Below are 24,222 nucleotides of genomic sequence, written 5' to 3'. Positions count from 1 at the left end.
TTCTTCATAAGGACAATCATATTTCTTTACATGCATACTCGGATGCAGATTGGGCTGGTAACAAAGATGACTGCACCTCGACGAGTGCTTATATTGTTTACCTTGGTCGTCATCCTGTCTCTTGGTCGTCCAAGAAGCAACGGACAGTTGCTCGCTCGTCTACAGAAGCAGAATATCGATCCGTTGCTACTGCTGCTTCAGAGGTTAATTGGGTTTGCTCTCTTCTTATAGAAATCGGTGTCTCTCTGCCTACTCCACCTGTAATCTATTGTGACAATGTTGGTGCTACATATCTTTGCTCTAATCCAGTCTTTCATTCTCGTATGAAACATGTGGCAATTGATTATCATTTTATTCGGGACCAAGTGCAATCGGGTGCTCTACGTGTTACTCATGTTTTTTCTGCAAATCAACTTGCTGATGCTCTAACCAAACCACTGCCACGTGGCCGTTTTTTGGACTTAAAGGTCAAGATTGGCGTCTCCTACGGAACTTCATCTTGAGGGGGCATATTAGAGAATAATATTATATTTATGAACTTAGTCTAATATTGTTTCCTAGTCTTGTGTAGTGGTTTCTATAATTTCTCTTTGCCTATCTATTTCCTACTTTTGTGATATAATTATGTATATATACTTGTTCCTTATTAATGAAATATACAAGCTGTTTATATCTCATAACAGATTTCACTAAAGGTGGAATCGTGAATGTTGTTCTTGGTGCATATTCAAATATTGATACGTCGATAAATGGTAGCAATAGTTGAAATAAAATTTCCATGAAAGTTATAAAATCACACGGTAATGCTTTAGTGAATTTTGATTCACAAACTAGTAGACGAGTGATTTGTGACACGCAATTGTAATGTACTTACAATATTATAATAATTAATAATATATTTAATGAACTTATAACATCTATTATACTATACTAATAAGAGTCTGAGGGAGAGTTAGGCATATAATGGGTAGAAAAAATGACGGTCAAATGAGTGGTTCAGATTGGTTAGATTTTAATTTTTTCGTTGAGATTTCTTAATTTATCCTTTATATGATTATCCGTTAATTTTCATGTTAAATATTATCTTTTCAGTTAATTTCTATTAGTTCACCTGTTAACTTACTCATTGATTTCAATAAGAAAGGTTTGTTGGTCATCATTTTTGTGTGGACCATATTTTGTATATGGTAAAATAATGTACATTCAATTCAAAAACAATGTACTTTTAATATATTAAAAATGTATATTGTATTGTTCTTAAAAAAATGTACATTATATTCAGGAGATGTACATTATTTGTGTACTGAGTATATATTATATTGTATAATTGACATTCAATACATAAATAATGTACATTTAATATATTAAAAATGTACTTTTTATTATCATCCTTTGCCCTATAGTTTTATTCTTCTTTTTTTTCACCCAATAAAAATTATATCGCATAAAGTATACCAACGATTTTTCTATATATACATACGTATACACACAAGCAAACTCCAAAGATAGAATTTGTTATCTCACCTACCTTAATTATATACTTGCAAAGGAATGGAAAGAATACAGCATAATACAGTCTCCGTCAACGGCATCAACATGCACGTGGCGGAGATCGGCGACGGCCCCGCCGTGTTATTTCTGCACGGATTCCCGGAGCTGTGGTACACGTGGCGCCACCAAATGCTTTTCTTAGCGTCGAAAGGCTACCGGGCGATCGCCCCCGACCTGCGAGGCTACGGGGACACAGACGCGCCGCCCAGCGCCGACAGCTACTCCGTCTTCCACATAGTCGGAGATCTGGTGGCGCTGCTGGATGCTCTTCAACTGCCGGAGGTTTTCTTGGTCGGCCACGACTGGGGCGCCATCATCGCCTGGAATTTCTGCATGTTCCGACCGGACCGGATCAAGGCTTTGGTCAACATGAGTGTTGTGATTAGTCCTAGACATCCTACCAGGAAGCCTTTGGAGAATATGAGGGAGACGTTTGGGGATGACTTTTACATTTGCAGATTTCAGGTAATTCTTCTTTACTATATTTTAAAAATTTTCATTCTTTTAATATAGGCAAAAACTTGTGTGTGAGAGTTGGGTTAAGATTAAAATGTAATATTTATATTGAAAAAATTATATTGACAAATGTAATACTAATTATCTCTTTCTTATAAAGTAAAACATAGTACTTTTGAAGAAAAAATACAATATTTTTATATTTTGATTTTAATTTTAAAATATTACATTTTTTAAAAAATTATTTTACTTTTTCTAACAAATACTTTATTCCTATTTAGTATTATATTTTTCGGTATAATATTACATTTCTCTATTTACCCAAAATGGTATTGCTTTCGATTTAGTTTAGAAATTTTATTAATTTTACCCCATGAGCGGGAAAAGCAAAAACTATATATATATATATATATATATATATATATATATATATATATATAATAAAGCTATAGAGCTTTGGCCAAACACAGCTTAGCATTTTTCGCCTAGTGTAAACGCATAATTTTTATAGATAAATATAGAGATTTTTGGTAATTTTATTTTCCTTTCATATGATGATTTTATTTTCCTTTTATTTTTCTGATAGAGATAGAGATAGGAATAATTATATTTTCCTTTCATATGGTAATTTTATATTAATTTCAACTTGAATTTATTTTTCTCTTTTTTCTTTTTGTAAAAATAAAATCAATGTATAAAAAATATATCATTAAAAAATTCTAATTAAGATCTTTTGAATGACATCTAATTGATATATTTTTTAAAAAAATAAATTTATAGGTACATATAGAATACATATTAGAATAAATTATACAATAAGATATGGTTTGAATACTATATAATATTTTGATATTCGGTACTATACATATTTTATTATAATAAAATATGATTTGAAAATTATATAATATTTTGAATATTTTTTTAATTTTTAAATAGTATAATTATTAAATATATGTTACTATTCGTGCCGCACGGGTTGTACTAGTGTATATATATAGGTCAATAATCATGTAATGTCTTTTTTTTTTTTTTGAAAACCACGTAATGTCATTTGTCAATGCTAATTGAGTGGTAATCCTTTCTGCAACTTTCTCTTTCTAATGGTTTTAGGCCAGGCAACATATATATAGTATATATAATGAAGAATCAACGTAACATCAGTGCAATTTAAAATTATAATCCATCTAGCTTAGGCAAGATGTCATTGTCATTTTCCAATACCCTATGTAACAATAAATGCATAAATTTACATTCTTCTTTTTCATCTCCAAATTTGAATTTACTCTTTTCCAATTACATTTAGCAGTGGAAGGAAAATTTTAATAAAACACTTAGGGTGTGTTTGATTCACGGGTTTACACACCAGCAATGTGAATCAAAATCATAGGTAGTATTTGATTAATAATTTTTTTAAACACAATTATGAGATTTGATTATCCCGATCTTCAATTAAAAACCTCATTTCTCAATTAAAAAAAGGTATCATTTCATCTTATTGATAATATGATTTTTAAGTTTGGATTATTGCATCAAACTTTATATATATCATATAGTAAGCCTAATATAGTTATATCGTTATCTTTGAATATTGTGAATTAGTCAATAATACTTAATGAATTATTAGATTAAATTAATAGTAATTACAATGTTACAAGTAGTACTCCTAGTAAGAGTAATTTATTGACTTTCATGGTTTGACCTAGTCAGCCTAGACAAACTTATGTTGATTTACTTTCTTTTAGTCTTTTATCGGCTAAGGTCACAAGGTAGGGTTTACTCAATGTACACCTTCAAATAGTGATTGGAGATTTCCCTTGTTACTCCAAAAAAAAAAAATAGTAATCCATCTAACTCATTTTGCGTGCTTTATATATTATTTATTCGATTGAATTAATTCTTCATTTATTTTTCTTTTACCTTTTTAAAAATAAATTTTAAATCCAAATTGTTTTTGTTTAATTAAATTTTAATGTAAATTTTAAATGATATTTTATTCAGTAAAATTTAAAAGATATATATTATAAAAATTAAATTACAAATGCATGCACTTTGGGAGAAGGGGTTAAAAGACTTGATGGTAAAGATGTATTCAGTAGCATAGAGTGCATGACCTTTTAATTGTAATATAGAAATAGGGAATTATAATTTATCCCTCACAAATATATCAACTATTAATGTCACTTGAATTATTAATGGTGTAAATATTGCTTCTTAATTTTTAAAATGTGACATATATTTTCCTTCTTCTAATTAGAAGAAGGAGAAATATTATTGTCGGCGGAAAGAGAACAAACAAAGAAAGAAAAATTGAGAAAAAAAAGTGTTGTCTTAGAACAAGGAAAACGACAGGTAACCACATTTACACCACTAATAATTCATGAGAGAGACAATATATAACACGTTTTAAAAATTGATGAGCAATATTTACACTACTAATAATTCAGCGGTGACATTGATAATTGGTATATTGGTGCAAATTATGTTGTGCATCCGTATGCACCATGCATGGTGCATACGGATGCAAAAACGGCGTCGTTTTATTAAAAATGTGCGTCCCACTTTAAAAAAAAAAAAAAAACAGTTTCGATTCCCAGCAACAACATTATGTTGTACATAATTTGAACTATATATCCAGAATCAATGAACTAAAAATTCAGAAGCAATGAACTAAAAATCCAGAATCTATGAACTAAAAATCCATAATGAATGAACTAAAAATCCATAATGAATGAACTAAATATCCATAATGAATGAACTAAATATCCAGCATGAATGAAAAAAAAATCAGCTTCGATTTACGTCTGAATATCCAAAATCAATGAACTAAAAATCCAGAATGAACGAACTAAAAATCCAGAATCAATGAACGAACTAAAAATCCAGAATGAATGAACAACATAATGTCGTTGAGAGGAATCGAAACTGATTTTTTTTTTTATTTAAGTGAGACGCGCGTTTTTAGTCAAAACGACGTCGTTTTTGCATTCATATGCACCATGCATGGTGCACACAAATGCACAGCATAACGATCGGTATATTTGTGATCACCATAAATTATAATTTTCCCTATAGAAATATTTGTTGGATCATTTGGTGGAAGAAATGAAATCTTTAGATTTGTAGTCCATTATTAAAATGACAAATATTTTGCTGGTAGTGATATACATTATCACAACTCATATGCTGCCTAATCTGCTCTAGTAATAATCTATAATGGACACCACTTCACATAATTCTACCAATTATTTGTGGGCCATAATTATTGGTCCACACTGGTGTGTGAACCATAACAAAAGTACATTTTGATATATTAAAAGTACATTATTTATATACTAAATGTACATTATTCAAAATAATATAATTTAAGTAGTCTAATAATATATTTTCTCTGAATATAATGTATATTTTTAATATATTAAATATACATTATTTGATAATATGATTTACAAAATAATGATTGTTAACACCTCCATATGGACAAAATTCAAAATACCAGCTTGTAGTATATAACCATTTTCATTTTACTTTTTTACTTCTTAATATCTTTATTAATTTTTTCAAAAAAATATCTTTATTAATTTTGAAAGTGATTAATTCTTTTTAATTTTTTATTTATGGGACTAATAATATTTAGTCACGTCAAGGAGGATTTGAACGCCGGGAACAACTTTTGGATGAAAAAAATGATAAATGTATCCTAGTCCTAGGAATAAAAGTTCCACGGCTTCTATTATTAGCAAAAGGGAAAAAAAAATTGATAAAAGCCATGGTCTACCATTGTTTGAACCAATCAATATACGTGATGTCTCTATTGAGTATAGAGTAAAAAATAGATTAAAAATCATTGTCTATGCGCGTGACTTTTAACAACACTTAAATAGACAACCGTTGAAAAAATCGTTATCTTTGAGTATGACTTTTAACAACACTAATTTTAACGATAGATTTTTTACCCAATAAACAACGGTTAAAAACATTTGTCTGTGTGCATTTTTTTCTTGTAATGCTATGTAGTATTATTCATATTTTGAGGAATTTGTAGTATTTTTTTTTTTTTTTTTTTACTTCTATTGCACATAATTACATTATACTACTCTTTGACATGCATATTGATTAATCAGTATATTAGTTATAAAATGCAACCCAATTTATTTTTTTTTTCATCCAACCAATATATACCGCCTAAGAAGAGTATATACGTCCGAGAATAAAATAGTATGGAGACGCTTGGTTCATGGGTTTTAAATCTTGGTATATAAAAGATTCAAATTCAATTACTTTGTTTGTTTCCATACTTTTACAGCATGTTTGGTTCCGTGAACCAAACGTGCCATTAGTACATTGAAATGAGATTCAGATCATCCAAGAATATATATATATATATATATATATATATATATATATATATATATATTAAAAGGTAGTCATTCCCATATTTTTGTTTGAGTAAATACCCAAAATGGTCCCTCGACTATAGCTAAATTCACAAAATGGTCATCAACTTTCAATTTCAACCAATTAAGTCCTCAACTTTGTAATTTTGACACGATTTGGTCCTCCATCTATTTGACTATTTGTTGACTGTGATTTTTGAAGATATATATGTAATTTCATGGTCCACCGTCGGGTTTTTAAGGTTCCGGTTGCATTTTCAGACCGCACTGTTACATTTGAATCCACTGTCGAAACCAATCTACCAGTGCAACATCATCCTGGAGGTCTCCACGTGCTCCGACGAGAGCTGAAGGTTCTTCTGAAGATCGCCGATCACGGTTAACAAACGGTCAAATAGATGGAGGACCAAATCATGTCAAAATTGCAAAGTCAAGGACTTAATTGGTTGAAATTGAAAGTCGATGACCATTTTGTGAATTTTGCTATAGTCGAGGGACCATTTTGGATATTTACTCTTTTTGTTTCTAGATTGAAAAATAAGGATTAAAATAATGCAATTATATTTTACCTAGTTATATTCACTTTTTTCATTAAAGGTGAAAGGATATAAATTATGATAACTCAGTGTCTTAGTCGATAGGATTTAATGTCAGTGTGCACAAGACCCACTTTAAGCATAATTTTCACATTGTCGTTATCGAGTTTTGAAAATTGATATCTTGTATAGTATACTAAATCAGTATGATAAGCCCATGAGGACAGTTATATTCATTTTTTCACTGATATGAATAGTGGAATATACATACAGCAACCCGGTGAAGCAGAAGAGGTGTTTGGAAGCATAGACCCGACAACACTATTCAAAGCATTTCTTACAAATCGAGATCCACGGCCGCCTCGCATACCCCACCAAAGTGTAGCGCAGGTATTGTACGAGAAACGGGGTGAAACGGTGTCGTTGCCTCCTTGGCTCACCCAACAAGACATCAAATATTACGCTACCAAGTTTGGGCAATCTGGTTTCACCGGAGGACTCAACTACTATCGCAATTTTGACCGGTACGATATGCATCTGTCCATTACCCTTTTTTTTTCTTTTTCTCTCTTTTTTTTAAAAAAATTTTTCTTTTAACATTAAAAATATATTTATAAAAAATTGACAAAAATTTATGTGAGATCGTCTCATGATCCTTGTTCATAATACGAGTCAAGTTAAGATGAAAATGTAATACTTATACTAAAAGATATAATACTAATCAAGAATAGAGTATTTGTTACTTATATGGCAAAGTATAATACTTTTGAAGAAAAAACGTAATACATTTTAATTTAAAAATGTTACATTTTTTCTTCATATTATATTTTTCTATATAAGTAACATTACATATAAGAAAAAATGTAATAATTTTATAACAAAATATTAAAGTAGAGTTAATTCCACTAGAGGTCCCTTGTATTTGGTGGCAATTCCAAGTTTAGTCTAAAACAATCGTTTTTGTCATTTTACATCTCAGACTACCCTTTTGTTGACACTTTTAGTCATTCTTATGACTTTTTTTATTTTTAGTAATGACATTTTTGTTTCTTTATATTTTTCGTTTATTATTTTTCCGGTTTCAACCGGTTTAATTAGTTTAGAATTTTACTAAAAATTAGTTGAAAATATGGTTACAAAAAATCAGAGGTTACCTAAAGTTCTAAACGAATTAAACCGGTTGAAACCCGAAAAATAACAAAAGAAAAATATGAAGAGACAAAAATGCCCATACTAAAAATAGAAAAGTCATAAGAAGAACTAAAAGTGTTCAAAAAACGATAGTCTAGGATGTAAAATGGCAAAAACAATAGTCTGGGATTAAATTTGAAATTGCAACCAAAGACAAGAGACCTCTGGTGGAATTAACTCTATAAAAGTATTCTTTTTTTTTTCCTCAAAAGTATTATACTTTCCTTTATAGAGTTATAAGTAAGAAACACTTTATTTCTTATTATTATTACATTTTTCAGTATAAGTATTACATTTCTATATTAGTTTGATCCAATTTGTCTTACGTATAAAAATCCGTGAAACGGTCTAATACAAATGTGACTGTAAAAAAAAAAAAAAAAAATACACGTGGTTAAATTTAAATATTTAAAAGAAATTCATACTTTTCATCCATTAATTATTACTCATTTTGAAATGTGACATGTTAATTCTTAATCGGATAATCATGGTTCATCAATTTAGAAGAGAAAAATTGTATGTCTTTCAATTTTTACACAATTTATCAATTTGATCCCTCCGTTGCATGAATGACTTATTTAAAAAGTTGAATTTCTTAGAGTATTCACAATTATAGTTTTTTCTTTGGATTTTTTCAAAGAAAAAATCAAAGGTAGATTTTAAATAAATGGGGAGACCTTTTTTGAAGATATTTTTACTCCAAAATTAAGTTTTTGTGAGCCTCAGCCATGTACAAATCTCTAGCGCATTTGTGGCACAATTTCACCCAGCTTGGTGTGTGCGGTGTAGCTTGGCGGGTGTAGTGCACACGCCAAGCTGGGCGCGTTAAGAGACATTTTAAGAAAAAAAATCTTGTTAAAATTGCTTTTTTTTTTCTTTTTTTTTTCATCTTCCTCTCTCATAGTGTACCTGTAAAAAATCACAAAAAACCTTAACAAATAAGGTTGCTTCATAAGAATATAATGCACAGTTGCACGTGGCAAAAGTGTGATCTCTTCATAATGAACCTTTTTTTAAAGAAGGAAAACGATATTTCATTACTGCAAATCATAGTGTTGACAATAAAAGAAGGAGGGCTTGATCGAGGACCATTCCTGTTGCACAGACATAGAACAGGCTTCCCTAGCTAGGCTATGGGCTACCTATTGGCAGTACAACTCACATGAGAGATAGCTACATGTCTAAGGGAGAATAGCAAATCTTTAATCTTTAATATCTAAAATAACAAGATCGAAAGAAGACTCCTCCGCGTTTTGATGTAAACTTTGAATAACTTGGAGAGCGTCCGACTCTACTTGAACGTGACTGAAACCATGTCTCTTTAACCAGCTGAAAGCTTCCCTCACTGCCATTGCTTCAGCTTCCTTAGATTGAGTGATGGTTGATTTATCATAATTGATAATCTGTCCAGATGCATTACCATAGGTATCCAAAGTCTCCTTCAGGGTAGTGCTTTCTTGACCAGGCCATTGGCTTTGATAAAAATGAAGTTGTTGTCCACAAAGAAAAGGTGGGATATTTTCGGGGCCTCCTTAACAATCCTTAAGGAACCTAAATTGCCCAGTCCTTAAAGAAATACTTTTGCGAATTTATTAACAAATCACAGAAAAATTGAGTAACTACATTTCAAATGGATAATAAGTTAGAAGTAAAAGTATAATAATTTTGCATACATAATTAATAAAATTGCAATACTATATGCACATAGCTAAACATGTAGTTGTATGCCAAAGACCTTGTAGTCCAATGGCACTAAGTTGCTCCCTTATAAGGGAGGTTGTGGGATCAAGCTTTAGTAGAAGCGATGGCGATATTGGCGTGCATTTTATGTTCACCGCACGAGAACCCCTCCCCTCGCTTATTCCTACGCCAAAGTTACGTTATAGCTCACACCGAATGTGTAACTTTATTGGCTTTGATATCACTTATTAGGATTAAACTTTTACTACTACGTCAAAATCTATAGCTCACAGCGAAGGCACAACTTTATTTCCTTATACCGCCATATTTTCTATAGGTAGGATGCTGGGCTTGAGCCTTCGCTAGCCTCCGTCCGAAAATCCCCCTAGTCACTGAACTTGACCATTCACCGACCTCCACTCAACATATATCTGTTTGGTAACATAGTTAGCTTATCCGTCAATTTTGACTTATTTGAGTATTTGACCACTATTAGTTGTTTGACTTGGTTAAACAATTATTATGAGTGTTTGATTAATTAGCTTTTTTATAACAGCTTATTGCTCCAAAACGCTAAAATTCAAAAAACTGTTCAAAGCAGCTTTTTTTATCAGCTTTTAGAGAAAATCATTTTGCATGTAATCAGCTATCAACTAACCGCTAATTTACCAAACATTTCTCTACAATCAACTAATGTTATCGACTAGTCAAACCACTAATCCAATAAGCTAATAGCTATCGACTAACAGCTATTTACCAAACACTCCCATTGTAAACTCATCAATTATTTTGATTGTAATGTGATATCGCAGAAATTGGGAGCTTACAGCAGCCTGGAGTGGATCACAAATTCAAGTCCCGGTTAAGTTTATCGTGGGAGACCAAGACTTAACCTATCACTTCCCAGGCGTGAAAGAACTCATACACGAAGGTGGTCTAAAGAAAATTGTGCCAAATTTGCAACAAGTTGTTGTTATGGAAGGAGTGGCTCACTATATCAACCAAGAAAAGCCTGAAGAAGTCAACAACCACATTCTCGAGTTCATCCAAAACTTCCATTAAAATGTACGTTAATTAAGAAAGAATGAATAATAATATGATCCATGTTGCTTTTAAACTATATGTATGTTTCATACCTTGATACAGAGTACAATAGGGTGGTTATATCTTATGTTTTAAAAATACTTGTGTTTGTTTGCCGTTAGGAGCTCAATCCTATGCAATATATAACTTTTTTAAAAAAATTTATTTAATGGTAGTTTTTTCAAGTTAATTTTTACTTTAATCCTTTAATTATTGTATTTTTTGTTGAAAATAATATATATATATATATATATATATATATATATATATATATATATATATATATATATGTATATATATATGTATATATATATGTGTGTGTGTGTGTGTGCGCGCGCGCGCGCGAGATCTAACTAAGAGCTTAAATTTTTAGTTGAGAAGAGCACATGCTTCAATTTGGTATCAGAGTCAATCTCATACTAAAAGTTAGTTATGAGTCCGAATCTCCACGCCACCCGATAAAAAAAGAGACTATGGTGTTTGAAAAGATGTAGCATGAATAGCATGGAAAACAATTTGTGAATCAATTTCGACATCCACCTCTCCCAGCTCCAAGTCCTTGAGCCAACTTAGAGCCTCCCGGATAGCATATACCTCAGCCTCATTTACATTGAAACATCCCCTCATGTTTAGACCTTTAGCAGCAAGAAATCTACCCTCCTCATTCCGAAGAATCCAGCCCATGCCCATACAATTATTTGCATAATCAAAGGCTGCATCCGTATTTACTTTCAACCTGCCCGGTGACGGTTTCCTCCATTTCACACTAGCGTCCGAGTGAGTTAGGGAATGAGAGGGCAACACGTTGGACATATGTAATCTGCCCTAAGATTTTATTTATGTCCATTTTTTGTTACATTTTTTTTTTATACATTATGCTATAAGAGTTGTATTATACATTATTTTGGACAAATAAACATACCCCTACCGTTATAATTTTCATTATCTTTTTCACTACTGTTACCATGCACATACATCCATCATATATATATATATATATATATATATATATATATATATATATATATATATATATAGAGGAAAAATCACCATATATTTTTTTTATATTCTTCAAAAAGAATAATATATACACATTATATATTGGAGTTATATGTTAGTTATTTCTTAAAATATAAATATTAAATTTATAAAAATATTTTAGATTATTATTATTATTTACTGCTTAATTTTAATTTTAATTTTAATTTTTTTTTGAAAGGTAAAACTTAATTCATAGAATCAACGGACAAACAGTCAACAAGAAAAAGGGGGAGGGATATCAACCCATTTCCTGCAACCTAACTCAGAAACGGCTTCCCGCGCAACAAGGTGTGCAGCACGATTCGCAGATCGCTTTACAGAAGAGAACACTACATTATGAAGCATAGAAGTAGCTACTTTAATATCATCTACTAAACTACCAAACGATGAATGAAAAGATGTAGCATGAATAACATGGAAAATAATTTGTGAATCAGTTTCGACATCCACCTCTCCCAGCTCCAAGTCCTTGAGCCAACTTAGAGCCTCCCGGATAGCATATACCTCAGCCTCATTTACATTGAAACATCCCCTCATGTTTAGACCTTTAGCAGCAAGAAATCTACCCTCCTCATCCCGAAGAATCCAGCCCATGCCCATACAATTATTTGCATAATCAAAGGCTACATCCGTATTTACTTTCAACCTGCCCGGTGACGGTTTCCTCCATTGCAGACTAGCGTCCGGGTGAGCTAGGGAATGAGAGGCATGCGCTGACTGTACTCCTTTGCATTCTTCCAACTGTACCAATAGGATATAGTCAGTTGTAACATTGTATCCATTACAAAGGAAATGCCTTTCCAGACATGCTCATTCCTACTATTCCAAAGACCCCAACAAACCATTACAAACTTACTGAGGAGATCACAATCAAAAGCTCTTGTGCATGCGGCAACCCAATCGGCAATATTCCCATCCTCATGAGCCACCACTGGTATCCCGATTTTATTCCACACAGCTTGGACTGTTGGGCACTGCACAAACAAGTGATATGCAGACTCAGAAACACTACCACACATATGACACATTACCATGCAAGGCACATGTTTAGTGTTCAAAGCATCCCAGGTTGGAAGATACAATGAAAACCAACTGTCAACAAAACACCTTTACCTTCGGCGGTATTTCTAGTTTCCAGATCGAACTCCAGGGCCGTTGTGTAGTATATTCTCCTTGTAACAGCTTATAGCAAGACTTTACTGTATACATGCCCTTCGAATCCCAGTGTCACACCCATGAGTCCCGCCTCTCCCGCATACTAATAGGTATTGAGAGTATTTTTCTTGCATCTGCAGCATAAAAAATATCGGTTATACACCCAACATCCCATGCATTGCCTGACTCATTTAAAAGTGATGATACGGGTGCATTACAAATGGAGTCATGTAACACAGTGTTGATATGCGGTTGTGTATCATCTGGCAGCCAAGGGTCCGGCCCAATATATGTATCCTTACCATCACCTATACATCTCCTACTCCCCCCTTTAACAACTGACTGCACTTCCATCAAACCATGCCAAATAAAAGACGGGTTACTACCCAAAGATGCTTGAAAATAATTACCTCGAGGATAGTAGCGATCTTTATAAACGCGAGCCACCAAGGACTCCGGGTTGGTAATCAGTCTCCAAGCTTGTTTTCCAAAGAAAGCCAAGTTGACCTCCCTAAGCTTTCTGAACCCGATTCCACCATATTTCTTAGGGGTGCATAGGCCCTCCCACGACCTCCATTTAATTCCCCGAACACGTCCAACGGTCCCTGTCCACCAATATTCATTCACAATGCACTCAATCTCCTTACACAACCTAACTGGTAGCAGAAACACCATCATTGCATATGATGGCATAGCCTGGATCACCGTTTTCAACAGTACCTCCCTCCCTGCACGTGATAAAAATCTTGCATTCCAACTACTAACCTTAGCCAAAATCTTGTTCTTCAAATATGCAAGAATGACTTTTTTATTTTTCCCAACTAGAGAAGGAAGCCCCAAATATTTTCCAGTTGTATCCCCTTCTGCAACTTCAAACACCGCACATACATCATTCCTGACCTGCTGGGAAACATTTGAGCTAAAGTAGACAATATATATACATACTAGTCTTTTTTATGCGCGTATGCAAAAAAATATATGCCCAATATTTATATTTTTTAAAATAACTAACAAATTCCTACTAATTAAAATCTATATGAAATCAAATTTATTTATTATATGTCTACCAACATTATTATTATTAAAGAATATAAGAAAATATATGGTGGATGCATGTACATGGTAACAATAATGGAAAAGATAACGGAAGTTATAATGGTAAGAGTATTTTTGTCCAAAAAATTATATAGTACCACTTTAAAAGCACAATGTACAAAATGATTAGTATTAAAAACATGGACATAAATGAGAAATATAACTTTGATTGAGACTTATTATGTTTTTAGATTTTAGATATATATACAGACACACAAACCAATCGTTATACCCTGCACCACGGCGCACAGTGCACCCGCGCCTCCCAAAACGTCGTCGTTTTGGGAGGCGCGGTAGGAAGTTGACATGATTATGTATATTTGTTTATACAATTATGTATATTTTTTATTATGTACATTTTTATACAATTATGTACATTTTTTTATACAATTATGTACATTTTTTTTATACAATTATGTACATCCGAATCAGGAAATTTTTGTGTATTATGTTAAGAGTTGATGTGTATTATGTTAAAAGTTTATGTTTATTATGTATTATGTTAGATTATGTGTATTATCTTTTAAAAAGATTGTGTGTATTTTGTTATATAATTATGTACATTCATGTATACAATTATGTGTATTATAGTATAACATTATGTACATTTTTGAACATGAAATTTTTTTTAAGGAAAATTAACTGTCAAACACTGGTTAGCGAAATTTCAAAATAAAATAAATTGAAACGATGTCGTTTTGTATTTAGACGCATAATGCAACGCGCGCCGTGGTGCAGGATATAAACGCAAATTATGCCATGGAATCGTGTTCACCGAGAATGGTGAACACAAGGCAAAACGACGTCGTTTTTAGGCAAAAAAAAAATAATAATAATTCGCGGATGTGGAGTTAACGGCGCGCGTTTGATCAAATTATGAATTTTCTGTTATGAGATTATGAATTTTATGAAAATTCATAATCTCATAACAGAAAATTCATAATCGCATAACAGAAAATTCATAATCGCATAACAGAAAATTCATAATCGCATAACAGAAAATTCATAATCTCACAACTGAAAATTCATAATCTCATAACTGAAAATTCATAATCTTATAACAGAAAATTCATAATCTCATGGTTCCAAAGTGAATGTGTAGGCATGGTTCCAAAGTGAATGTGCAGGCATGGATTCATAATTTATGAATGTCTGTGATTTCGGACGGGAATATGTAGGCATGGTTCCAAAGTGAATGTGCAGGCATGAATTCATAATTTATGAATGTCCGAAATTATGAATGTAATGAAAATTCATAATCTCACAACAGAAAATTCATAATCGCATAACAGAAAATTCATAATCTCATAACTGAAAATTCATAATCTCATAACAGAAAATTCATAATCTTATAACAGAAAATTCATAATCTCATGGTTCCAAAGTGAATGTGTAGGCATGGTTCCAAAGTGAATTTGCAGGCATGGATTCATAATTTATGAATGTCCGTGATTTCGGACAGGAATGTGTAGGCATGGTTCCAAAGTGAATGTGTAGGCATGAATTCATAATTTATGAATGTCCGAAATCTTTGTTCACCTCAAATTAAAGTGAAACCGCAAAATGTGAAAATAAAGAAGAAAAGTCACGCAATTAATTAAGAAAAAAAAAAAAAAAGATAACGGTGTACTAACACCGTTGGAACCGTGTTCACCATCATGGTGAACACGGTTCCATGGCATAACGTCCCGAATATAAATTGCCCACACAAACCACGTACCTTAAAGACAAAAAATCACGCACCACTATAGCCCAAAACAATAGTGGTGCTGCTAAACTGCCAATAGCCCAAAACAAATAAATGAATAATATTTAGCCCAATCTAAATATCCAATAGCCCAAAAAAACTGAAATAGACAATAGCCCTACCCTTCTCCCGGCGTCTCCACTCTTCCGCCGGATTCCGCCCTCGTCTCTCACCGCCCCACTCCCTCACGCCCTCTGCTCTTGCTCCTCACATCCTCAGACGCCAAACGGTCATACCTCACTACGACACTACCCAGTCTGCGACTTAGTGGCTGCAACTCGCCAACTCCTCCCTCGTCCTCGAGGAGTCAAGGTAAGTTTTTGCATATTTGTTTAGTTTAATTATTTGTCGTTGTGTCTGACTCTCTGTTCATGTTTAGTTTAATTTGTTGAGTTTACTACCATTTCTGCTTCTGCTAGACTGCTACTACTAGTTTTGCTCCATGTTCTTTATTTTTAGCATTTTGAAACGTAATTGATCTTAAAACTATCATCATTGTAAGTTTAAATTCATGACAGCTCTACATTGTTTCTAATCCTGGGTACTAGACAATGTTTCTATCATCATTGTAAGTTTCAATTCAAAACATATTAATGTACTGGACACTGAGTTTAAAACATTTTGTATTTTTGTTTACTTAGTTATTTTGGATTTGGAATTATGTAGTATTGCATATTAGATTTTTCAATTATTAATTGTGGAATTATTTGTTATTCTTTCAATTGGTCTTTCTGTTGGTTATCCCGTTTGTTCACCCTTACTCGGCACAACTCAGGAGACACCGGCCCACCACTCGCCGCCTACCGCCTCACTGGAGTCCTGCCGCCTACCGCCTCACTGGAGTCCTGCCTCATCAATTGTCACCAGCTCTGCCTCTGACACAGCGAGACGTGCTACGCAGGACAGAGAGTTACTGCCTTACTGGACACCGGCTTGCCGCTGGCTGCCTCGCCACCAGCTCTGAGCCTCTGACACACGCCGTGAGTTCTTTCTTTAATTTTTAAACTTTTTAAAATAAAAATAAAAATTTTCGTTGTTGGATTGTGACCTTAGTGTAATTTTGTATTTGTGTTGTTTGTTTATATTATAACCTTGTTGGTTAAATTGTATGAAAATTTTAAACTTTAAAAACAAATGTCTACTGCCTGCTACTGGCTACTGCTTCCTCTCCCTGTAAGTTGTGACTTTGAATTAATATATGTCATTAACAGTTAATTTTAGATTGGTATATAATGTAGTTGTAAATTTTTAATATTTATTTATGAATTATAATTATAATTGTTAATTATTTTTTTAAAAAGACCTGTGGGCTGGCCTGCGGGCCCCTACCCTAGCCTGTGAGCTAGCACGCAAAACCCGCAAAATTAGGCTCGCGGTGAGGTGGGCCTAATGGGGAGGGCCAGCCCCACTTTGACTACACTTAATAGTATCAAAGAGTAAATTTTGATTTGTAAATTTACTTTTTAGTTGTTTTTGAGATTATATCCCATATCAAAATCCATTTTCCATACACAATTTTGATGCAAGTTAAGAGCCTTTGGTTCATGAGTTTTGGGGATTCGAATCGAAATTATAATAAAACTCTAGATAAAATACACATTTTATTTTTTCTTTTGTTATAATAATATTTTTACATTATTTTTTATTTTAATTTTTATTCTAAATGAGTAGATTATTTTCCTCAAAATTCATTTCAAATATTAAGTATTTTAATCTAATTCTAATTTTGATACTTCAACCAAATACTTTCACCGAATCTCCAAAAACCCAACCATTCTTCCCTAAACCCCTCCTCCAATTTCCATTTTTTCAGAATTCTATTCTTTTTCAAGAGAAAGCGAAAGGGGATGCAGAGCTTTACCAAATCTGCAGCCCCACTTTGCAGCAGCGGCCATTGTCACCGAATCAGCTCAGCTCCCTGTAAAAGTTCCATCTTTGTAGGTGTTCTTAATTCTAAGCCTCAACACACCTTAATCCTCAAGCAACTTTCTTCTTCCTCTTCTTGGATGCTTTCCCAACATGCCCAATGTAGCTCCGCCATTCTGCCCTGCAAAGCTTCTTTGAAAGCTCAAGAAACGCCGGCACCGGACAGGTATTGCCTCCCAACGCTAGTTCAAGAAACTTGATTTTTATTATGGTTTCAGGTATGATGTTTAAAAATGTCTTAAATGAATTCACGAATAAAGGCGTTTCCTTTTGAGGTTTATTGAATTATGAAGTCAATCAGTCATAATTTTTTACTTAAGTTTTCTAATGTCGTAGCCTCCTCTCAACTATTATCTCCTGATGATGTGCTTTTTGAAGGGGAAAAAAGAGTATTTTGCTTTTTCTGTTTTGTTCCTTAAGAGCTATGCTTATAATGAATTAGTGAATTGTAAGTTGTGAGTTGTGCTGCATGATTTACTTCAGAAAGGGCAGTTTTGATTGCGTTTTTTAATGTTTCTGGGTATGTTACTAATGTAGGAGCAGTGTTTCACCCATTCATGGAGTATCTGAAATTGTTGTTGGGGTTCTGGGAGGAGGACAACTTGGCCGTATGTTGTGTCAAGCAGCATCGGAGATGGCCATCAAAGTTATTGTCTTGGACCCAATGAAGGATTGTCCTGCAAGTTTGTTGGCTCATCATCATGTGGTTGGAAGCTATGATGATAGTGCCACTGTTGAAGAATTTGGAAAAAGGTTTGATTTGCACCATTTCCGCTTTGTGGGTATATTGAATTTACTCTTTCTTTTGGTTTCTTACTAATGAATTTGGGTTTCGAGTTAGGTGTGATGTGTTGACGATTGAGATTGAGCATGTTGATGCTGCCACAATTGAAAAGTTGGAGCAGCAAGGGGTGGACTGTGAGCCTAAAGCCTCAACAATCCGGATAATCCAGGTTTTTTTTTTTTTTTTTGTTTTTTTTTTTTTTCTAGATATGGGATTGTGCGCAATTAGTAACATGAGTCTGTATGCACATGTATTCTATTTTATATTTCAAACAAGTAACACCTAGTTTTGGCTACAGCAGCCTTGACTTTAGTGGTTCTATTCTGATTTGCACTTAATTGTTTTCTTTTATAACAGGACAAATATCTTCAAAAGGTCCACTTTTCTAAATCTTCCATTCCGCTTCCTAAGTTTATGCAGGTGGGGATGATGATAATTCCACTAAATTTGCTATGTTTTCTAGTAATAATCACACCCAAATTGAATGAACAATACTAACATTTGATCACTTTGATATTTGGGTAAGACAGATAGATAATCTTGAAAGTGCTAAAAGAGCAGGTGACCTCTTTGGCTATCCACTTATGGTCAAGAGCAGGAGGCTTGCCTATGATGGGCGTGGCAATGCTGTAGCTAAAAGTGAAGAAGGTCTTTCTTCTGCAGTAAATGGTAGTATACTATCAATTTATAATATAAACAACAGTTAATTAATTTACCTTGACTTTTGCAAATTCAAGACCTTTAGTAAACACTTTAGTCATCAATTTAATTGTTGTCTTTGTTCTATGGCTTTTATTAAAATAAGAAAATTTAAAATATGAGGGAATAGAAAGGAAAATCAAACCTCTAAAATTAGAAAAAATGGGGGTGGGGGTTAAGTGCTCAATATATTCTGGTAGAGAATTGGGACATAAGATTCAGACAAAAGTGCATCATTTGCTTAATCCTACAATGATACCTTTTTTTTTTCCTCTTTTTTTTTTTTTTTTTTTTTTGTGGGAATTGTGAGCTCCAAAGTAAACATATTTTCATTGTTGGTCTCCATCACTTGTTTTTTCCATATGCATCAGTGTGTATATTTAACATGAGTATGTGTCATGTGTGTATGACTGCATGAGCATGGGAATGATGGTTTATTATTATTATTTATATTATTTATTATTTATTATTTATTTTTTTATTTTTTTATTTACTTTGTTTATGGAGTATTTCTTGAAGCTCATCGGTGATGATTAAATATAAAATAATCTGTATCCCAATTCCTCTCTAATAGCTTAAGATGCTACTTGAGGTGGAATGCATGCTTCAATGCTTACTGTTTAATAAAAAAGTATAAATTAATACCACTTTGCAGCTCTTGGAGGATTTGATCGGGGTTTATATGTTGAAAAGTGGGCCCCATTTGTGAAGGTTAGTATGTGTTATGTGCCATCAAGGCATAAACTTTTAATTAGATAAAATAACTCAATAAGAGGAGTTTCTGAAGCTTAAAGGTCTTTTCTGAAGCTTTTGCTTTGGAAGGAGATATATTTATTAACACGTTATGTCTTATTTTAGGAGCTTTCCGTCATTGTGGCTAGAGGAAGGGATGGCTCTACCCTCTGTTATCCCGTTGTCGAGACAATTCATAGGCAAGATTATATTTATTTGTTGCCTGATCAACTTTTACTATTATTCTTTATCATGTTGAACACGTGCTTCTCATGGATTTGAATTCTGTAATGTTTTTCTTGTTTGGCAATGCTGTGAAAAGCGTTTAGCTTTCCTTATTCCTAATTGTTTTTAGTATTCACAGGGAAAACATTTGTCACATTGTGAAGTCACCAGCTAATGTGTCATGGAAGGTTATGAAACTTGCAACTGATGTTGCATGCAAAGCTGTTGGTTCATTAGAAGGTGCTGGTGTTTTTGCTGTTGAGCTGTTTTTGACAGATGATGATCAGGTTTGTTAGTTGCCAATGTGTTTATTACTAATATCTTTTCGCATTTAAAAGGCCAGGAATGCCACATACAAGTATACAACTTTTCACAAGCTTTCACAGTCTCGAAACATGACAACCCTCTCTCTCTCTCTCTCTATATATATATACTTTCTCTTCACCCAGATTTTACTTAATGAAGTGGCTCCAAGACCTCATAATAGTGGACATCACACTATTGAGTCTTGCTTTACTTCGCAATTTGAGCAACACTTACGAGCTGTGGTAGGGCTGCCACTCGGTGACCCATCAATGAAAACACCTGCTGCCATCATGTACAACATATTAGGTGAAGATGAGGTTAGTTTACATTTTGGGCATTTCATATAATCTTTAATCACTAACTTTATGCTGTACAATATTTAACCTTTCATCAATATTCAATACTGTGGCTTACCTTGTACATGCACTCATAGAGTCATAGGCACTGTTGCAAAAATCGCGCCTAGGCGCCGATTAAGGCGGTCAGCCTCCTAGGCGCCCGCCTAGGTGCTCTAGGCGCCCTAGGCCGTCCCCAGGCGCCTAGAGGGCGCCTAGCGATTTTTTCAACATTGGTCATAGGTGTGCATTTTGTACATAGATGATGAATGAAACATGAGAGTTTTTAAGGTTCAACATGTACAAGTTTCTTGGTATTGTTAAAAAGTATAAAAAGTAAAAACATGAGTCTACACATTATAAACTTGTTCTGCTATTTTCCTTGGCATATATTGTGGGGAAAAAAAAACATTGCAAGTTTTTGTTACTATTTGTTTAAAAGAATGAGTTGGTGTTTGTAAAGCCTTGCATTTGTGATCCAGGGAGAACCAGGCTTTGCTTTAGCTAATCAGCTTATGGGAAGGGCATTAGAAATACCAGGAGCATCTATTCATTGGTATGACAAACCAGGTTGGTTGAACAAACTGTAATGCCTTTTGTTGCAATTTCTCTTCTTTTCCTATATGGCAGGCATCCACATGTTATTTACCAAAAGAAAGATTAAGTGAAAGGGAATGAGAACTGAATGATTATAATATCTGTAGAAATGCGAAAACAAAGAAAGATGGGTCACATTACTTTCGTTGGACCCTCAATGGGCATTGTGGAAGCACGGCTAAGATCTGCACTCAGAGAAAATATCACGGATAGCCAGCCTTCTGAATCTGGTATGTTATTCTAGTTTCCTTGCACCTTCTGCTGTGCCTTTCATGAAAGGCTTCCTCTTGACTCTTGTTAGTCAAACCACTAGTTGTCCATGTTTAGTTCTGGGGTGACGAGGGAAACTCGCAGCCAGTACCTGAGAAACCCTGTCTTGTGACCCTAGCCGGCAAAGGACCACTAGGAGGTAAACCAACCTAGTTGCCCATAGCTGACCAGCTCAAACCAAGAAGGCTGAGATTCGAACTCGTGACCACAAGTTTGTATTCTTAGCCATATTGGCTGGGGTTACCCCGTCCATGCTTATTTCTATTTGACTAAATTGGTTTAATAATATACTTCATTCATTATACAGTTGCACCGCGTGTTGGAATCATAATGGGGTCTGATTCAGATCTTCCTGTTATGAAGGATGCTGCAAAGATATTGAAAGAGTTTGATGTGCCTACTGAGGTTATCTCCATAAATCATTACATTACCTTGCCTTGTTTTAATTTCGGGTCCGTTTGGAAACCCGGAAAATGACTTCTGGAAAATGTTTTCTGAGTTTTCATTGTTTGGATGCAATAGGAAAATCCAGTCAACGGAAAACATTTTCCATTGACTGGGAAAATGAAGCCATTTTGGTGGAAAATGACTTCCGCCAAAATTTGGGGGAAGTCATTTTCTGCCAAAATGTTTAAACATACAATTCTACTAATTTTTCCAAAAAATAAACTAAACGCACCAAGTTTTCCAAAATGCAACCAAACACCGGAAAGGAAAATGTTTTCTGGAAAATGACTCATTTTCCAGAAGTCATTTTCCTGCTTTCCAAACGGACCCTTCATCTCAATGAACTCCAATTTTATTTTTTTTAATAAAATCATGGTTTCCATGAGGCCATAATAGGACTTAATTAAACAAAACATGAATTGCAGGTAAAAATCGTTTCTGCCCATCGGACCCCTGAAATGATGTATTCCTATGCTCTATCCGCTGTAGAACGTGGCATCCAGGTAATTATTGCTGGTGCTGGGGGTGCAGCCCACTTGCCTGGTCAGTACTCTGCTACCAGTAATGCTTAATGACTGTCTATGGTATGTATTTACTACAAACACTCGATGAACTTTTTGCATTTATGACAACTAGGCATGGTTGCTGCATTGACTCCATTACCAGTTATTGGAGTTCCAGTACGAGCTTCTGCTCTAGATGGAATGGACTCTCTATTATCTATTGTTCAGGTATTACAAATTCTCTTCAATTATTCCTCTTTAGATCATGGGATTAACTTTTAAAGTGAAATATTAGCTCTAGTCTAAGTGGTAGGGTGTTCTTTGACGACATTAATTTTTCCTGCATAAGCTCATGAAAGACGAGTATCTGAGCAAAGATAAAATATTGGTTGCTTGCTTGCTTCATTTTCTTCCATGTGAAATGTTTCTTACACAGATGCCAAGAGGGGTCCCGGTTGCAACCGTAGCCATAAACAATGCAACAAATGCGGGTCTGTTGGCAGTGAGATTATTAGGGATCAGCGACACAAACCTGCAAGCAAGGTCGGGTTGCCTCTGTTGTTCCCCAAATCCCGCCAACTAACCCCTTCTATGAAAATATAAACAAATTTCCCAGCTAACGAGCCATTCCTCGTTTTGCAGAATGGCTCAATATCAAGAAGACAGACGAGACGAGGTGTTGGTCAAAGCAGAGAGGCTGGGAAAAGGCGGCTGGGAAGATTACCTAAATTCTTAGCCCGGATTCAACAACTCCAAACATTATACCACAACCCCCCTTTCCAGATTCAATTTTGAGGATCACACAAGGCCAAAAGAATTGCCTTTTAAAATATGGAAAAAAAAAAAAAAAAAAAACCGTGGGGGCATTTTCATGGGTTTAGGAGTAGGGAATCACAACCAATCCCATTCCCACTTAAAACCCGTTGATTTGATTCCTGTCTGAAGTGTGGTTTTATCTCCATTTGATTCAAACATCTCACATATACATGACGGGAGTATTACTTGATGAAGAGATATCTCATTTTTCTCTCGAGAAATAATGCAAAATTGATATCTACTTGAGAAGGCAAAACTTTGCATGTACTTAATAAAGGAAGTGTAACTCTGAATACGAGTTTGATTCTTATCAATAATCATTTGGTTAAGTTTATCACACAAAGTATTTTTTTAGTGCGGTGTACCTCTCGTGTAGTTTGTAAGTTCTTATACAGAAATAGTGTAGTCGACGAGTTATTATATAGAAATATAGTTAATCTAGTACACATCTTTATTTAAGTAATACAAAATTACAGATTCATTATCTAAAAAAAAATGTAACTTTGTTATAACTAAATGTGCTTTTTACTGGAAAGGCTTATGGTGTATAGTGGCAAATTATGCCCTGGACTCGTGTACATAATGCATTGTGGACACGAGTCCAAAACGACGTCGTTTTTAGGGAAAACGCGTCATTTCATTTTTTTTTAAAG

General features: G+C 33.9%; 2 protein-coding genes across 4 annotated transcripts in view; both read left to right on the top strand.

Annotated features, from left to right (window-relative positions):
• The window catches only part of LOC109183529 (phosphoribosylaminoimidazole carboxylase, chloroplastic-like), a 32,648-nt gene extending 8,823 nt beyond the window's left edge, over window positions 1-23,825 (top strand). Inside the window, exons 1-18 of one of the 3 annotated variants that reach the window (XM_019333625.1) lie at window positions 16,012-16,241; window positions 16,705-16,909; window positions 17,743-18,021; window positions 18,393-18,608; window positions 18,697-18,808; window positions 18,997-19,059; window positions 19,170-19,308; window positions 19,994-20,049; window positions 20,197-20,270; window positions 20,435-20,582; window positions 20,745-20,918; window positions 21,419-21,506; window positions 21,641-21,763; window positions 22,111-22,208; window positions 22,676-22,793; window positions 22,887-22,981; window positions 23,190-23,296; window positions 23,396-23,825. In XM_019333625.1, the coding sequence (XP_019189170.1) occupies window positions 17,777-18,021; window positions 18,393-18,608; window positions 18,697-18,808; window positions 18,997-19,059; window positions 19,170-19,308; window positions 19,994-20,049; window positions 20,197-20,270; window positions 20,435-20,582; window positions 20,745-20,918; window positions 21,419-21,506; window positions 21,641-21,763; window positions 22,111-22,208; window positions 22,676-22,793; window positions 22,887-22,981; window positions 23,190-23,296; window positions 23,396-23,489 (1,950 nt within the window). In that variant the 5' untranslated portion in view covers window positions 16,012-16,241; window positions 16,705-16,909; window positions 17,743-17,776 and the 3' untranslated portion in view covers window positions 23,490-23,825. Of the gene's footprint in view, window positions 1-8,768; window positions 8,781-16,011; window positions 16,242-16,704; window positions 16,910-17,742; window positions 18,022-18,392; window positions 18,609-18,696; window positions 18,809-18,996; window positions 19,060-19,169; window positions 19,309-19,993; window positions 20,050-20,196; window positions 20,271-20,434; window positions 20,583-20,744; window positions 20,919-21,418; window positions 21,507-21,640; window positions 21,764-22,110; window positions 22,209-22,675; window positions 22,794-22,886; window positions 22,982-23,189; window positions 23,297-23,395 lie in introns of those variants that run through there. The other 2 variants (XM_019333627.1, XM_019333626.1) reach the window with 2 other exon arrangements.
• On the top strand, window positions 1,493-11,021 carry LOC109183531 (bifunctional epoxide hydrolase 2-like). Its single transcript, XM_019333632.1, has 3 exons — window positions 1,493-2,016; window positions 7,211-7,461; window positions 10,621-11,021. The coding sequence occupies exons 1-3, from the start codon at window positions 1,552-1,554 to the stop codon at window positions 10,868-10,870; spliced, it is 966 nt and encodes a 321-aa protein (XP_019189177.1). The 5' UTR covers window positions 1,493-1,551; the 3' UTR covers window positions 10,871-11,021.
• Window positions 23,826-24,222: the final 397 nt, after the last annotated feature.

Source organism: Ipomoea nil, unplaced genomic scaffold (genome assembly GCF_001879475.1).
Source record: "Ipomoea nil cultivar Tokyo-kokei standard unplaced genomic scaffold, Asagao_1.1 scaffold1129, whole genome shotgun sequence".
NCBI lineage: Eukaryota > Viridiplantae > Streptophyta > Magnoliopsida > Solanales > Convolvulaceae > Ipomoea > Ipomoea nil.
The sequence above is the reverse complement of the archived record's forward strand: the minus strand, read 5'-3'. Positions and strand labels throughout refer to the sequence as shown.